Here is a 2,519-nt window from a genome sequence, read left to right as displayed (position 1 = left end):
ACATCTCTACGCCCCCCTCCGGGCATGATGGGAAACTATATAGCCTATGTCTACAGCTGGATACACTGTTTCACATATTCAATCATACTGTCTTGATACATACATTCATGCAGTTGAATACTTTGTAAATAACATGTATTATTTAGTTACCAAAATTATACTACCTTGTTTTGTGGAGGGACATCATTAAGTATGATGGCATGCCACAGAAATTATGTAAGACATATTTAAACAAAATGAACTTGGTCTACAAAAGGCCTAATTAAAACAGCCTATATTGCCCTATAAAATGCACAATACACCTGGTAATTTTCTTATAATTTCACGGCAGTGATATCTATACATTTTGTGTGCAAAATAGGTGTAATTATGTTCTATTATCGCATGGTGGAGCTCGTTCTGCGTCACACATTCGTGCCTATCACATGAAGGCAACATGCTGGTGCAGGATCAAGAAAGGGCCCTCTCCGCAAAAGTGAAATTGAGTTCAACAGCTTTTAAAATGAGTGGAGAATCGTGTTAAGTGTGTAAAATACATATTTTATTTGAGACCAGCAATGGAGTGTAGAAAAAAGTAAAAGTGTGTCGATCAAAAAGCTTCAATTGCTCTCGTCCATCCACCGCTGCCCGCCAATGCTTGTTTGCAACAGTTTGTTTGTCCATTGACTAGACCTACTTGTTCCAAGTCCGTTTGCCAGTTCAACAGCTCATTAAACCCCGAGTCTAACACTGACATTAGATTGGAGATGTTATTTGTGTCCAGCTGTTCGGAATTACAACAATAAACGTCCTCAGACCTAATCTGTTTGCATGACATGGGCAAAAAGTCAGACAGGTAATCGGAATCAGAAACATAATTTATGTCAATTTTTCGTTTCTTAGGTGAACTTTGCAGGCACTGACCATGTTGTTTCAGAGGCGCGCAGTAGTCTGCGTGGAGATATCCATAATCGACAGTAGTCACTACATGTGTGTCCAAGTCCAATACAGTCTTTTGATTGTTGGGTGTGTTTGAAATAAGAATGTCCCATTTGGATGTGTAAGGTTCCGAAAAACAGTCCCAGCTGATTTCCGAGTCCAACAGGTCAGAGTCACAATGACGCACAGCAGCCATGGGACAGGCAGTTACCGTATGGGTGTGCGCTTCGGGCACCATTGCTGGGTTAGAGTCACAATGACGCACAGGAGCCATGGGACAGGCAGGTACCGTTTGGGTGTGCGCTTCGGGCACCATTACTGGGTAACCAGCCGACTGTGGTGCTGCGCAGTGGTAAGTGTCCAACGAATCCCCGCTGTAGTTGCAGCAAAACTCACCAGCTATATCGTCGCAGTCCCCGGTCAATTCAAATGAGTCCTGCTTTTCATCAGAGACAGTCCTCATTTCCCCGTTCTGCTGTATGCTGTACATTCCTGCGAACTCCACGCTCATGTAAAAGTCTCTAGCGTTCGCCAGGACGTAGGTAACTAGCAGGTTCTTGTGGAGCTTGATACCTCCTCTCTGCGTCCTGGAGTTATGGATTTTCTGCAAAGAAATGGAGATAAGATTCTGTGTGTCAATGGCACATTCCTCCATCATTAAAAATGTCCAACTGTTTTTATCTGATTCTAGTGAAAAAAATACATTAATCTGTGCGTAAAAATAGCAATAACCTGCCTAGAGTTTAATCAATTCGTGGAGAACATCTGAACATGCTTTCCCATACTTTCTGGAAATGGGCATGATGTCCCTCATTGCTGTGAGGGATTTAAAGCTATTTCGCATAGGTTACTCCCCATTACAGTTTCCACCAACAAAACCGCGGCGTCGTTAAAGACTGGCTTGCTTGCCACGCCTTGTAGTACTAACCAATGAGAGAGAGGCTGTTATACTGCTATTCAAATATATGCGTGCCAAAAGCGCACAGCCTACTAATGCCTTAGTAGGATACACTTTCATCTCCCCAATGGTAATTTATATTACGTATTATTAATTTATATGAATATATTACGTTTATCATCAAACATGCCGTTTAATCAAATGACATTTAATCAAATTACTATTTCAACTCATCCAACATATAGTTATGTTGAATGAGATGTGCAGAAATTAATTGAATAATGAATAACTGAATATGCTGCACGCACGCATGCACGCACGCAAACACACACACACACACACACACACACACACACACACACCGAGTTGCACATTTGCTGATAGAAGACAGATGGATGACATCATATTGGTCACCTGAAATAAAATAAAATCAAATTTTATTGGTCACATACAGGTGTTTAGCAGATGTTATTGTGGGTGTAGCGAAACGCTTGTGTTTCTAGCTCCGCCAGTGCAGTAATATCTAACATGTAATATCTAACAATTTCACAACACATACCCAATATACACAAATCTTTTATATTCTGCCAAATACTGTGGGTTACTGTAGAGTTAACCACTTAGGTGAAAAAAATAACCAAATTAAGGCTATTATGCCCTGATAAAACTGTAGGTCAAATTAGTAGTGTGTGATGGTAAGTCA

General features: G+C 40.8%; 1 protein-coding gene across 1 annotated transcript; it reads right to left on the bottom strand.

The window, feature by feature from the left end:
* Nucleotides 1-144: 144 nt before the first annotated feature.
* Nucleotides 145-1,786, bottom strand: LOC129826232 (immediate early response gene 5-like protein). The gene has a single exon (XM_055886734.1). It carries the CDS (start codon nucleotides 1,574-1,576, stop codon nucleotides 590-592), a length of 987 nt encoding a protein of 328 aa, XP_055742709.1. The 5' UTR covers nucleotides 1,577-1,786; the 3' UTR covers nucleotides 145-589.
* Nucleotides 1,787-2,519: the final 733 nt, after the last annotated feature.

The sequence above is a fragment of the Salvelinus fontinalis genome, chromosome 28 (assembly GCF_029448725.1).
Source record: "Salvelinus fontinalis isolate EN_2023a chromosome 28, ASM2944872v1, whole genome shotgun sequence".
Classification (NCBI taxonomy): Eukaryota; Metazoa; Chordata; class Actinopteri; order Salmoniformes; family Salmonidae; genus Salvelinus; species Salvelinus fontinalis.
Note: the sequence above shows the minus strand (reverse complement) of the source record. Positions and strands in the feature narration are given on the sequence as shown.

What these genes read in the sequence shown, in the direction of transcription:
- LOC129826232 (XM_055886734.1), bottom strand. Translation starts at nt 1,576, where the DNA reads ATGATGGAGGAATGTGCCATTGACACACAGAATCTTATCTCCATTTCT.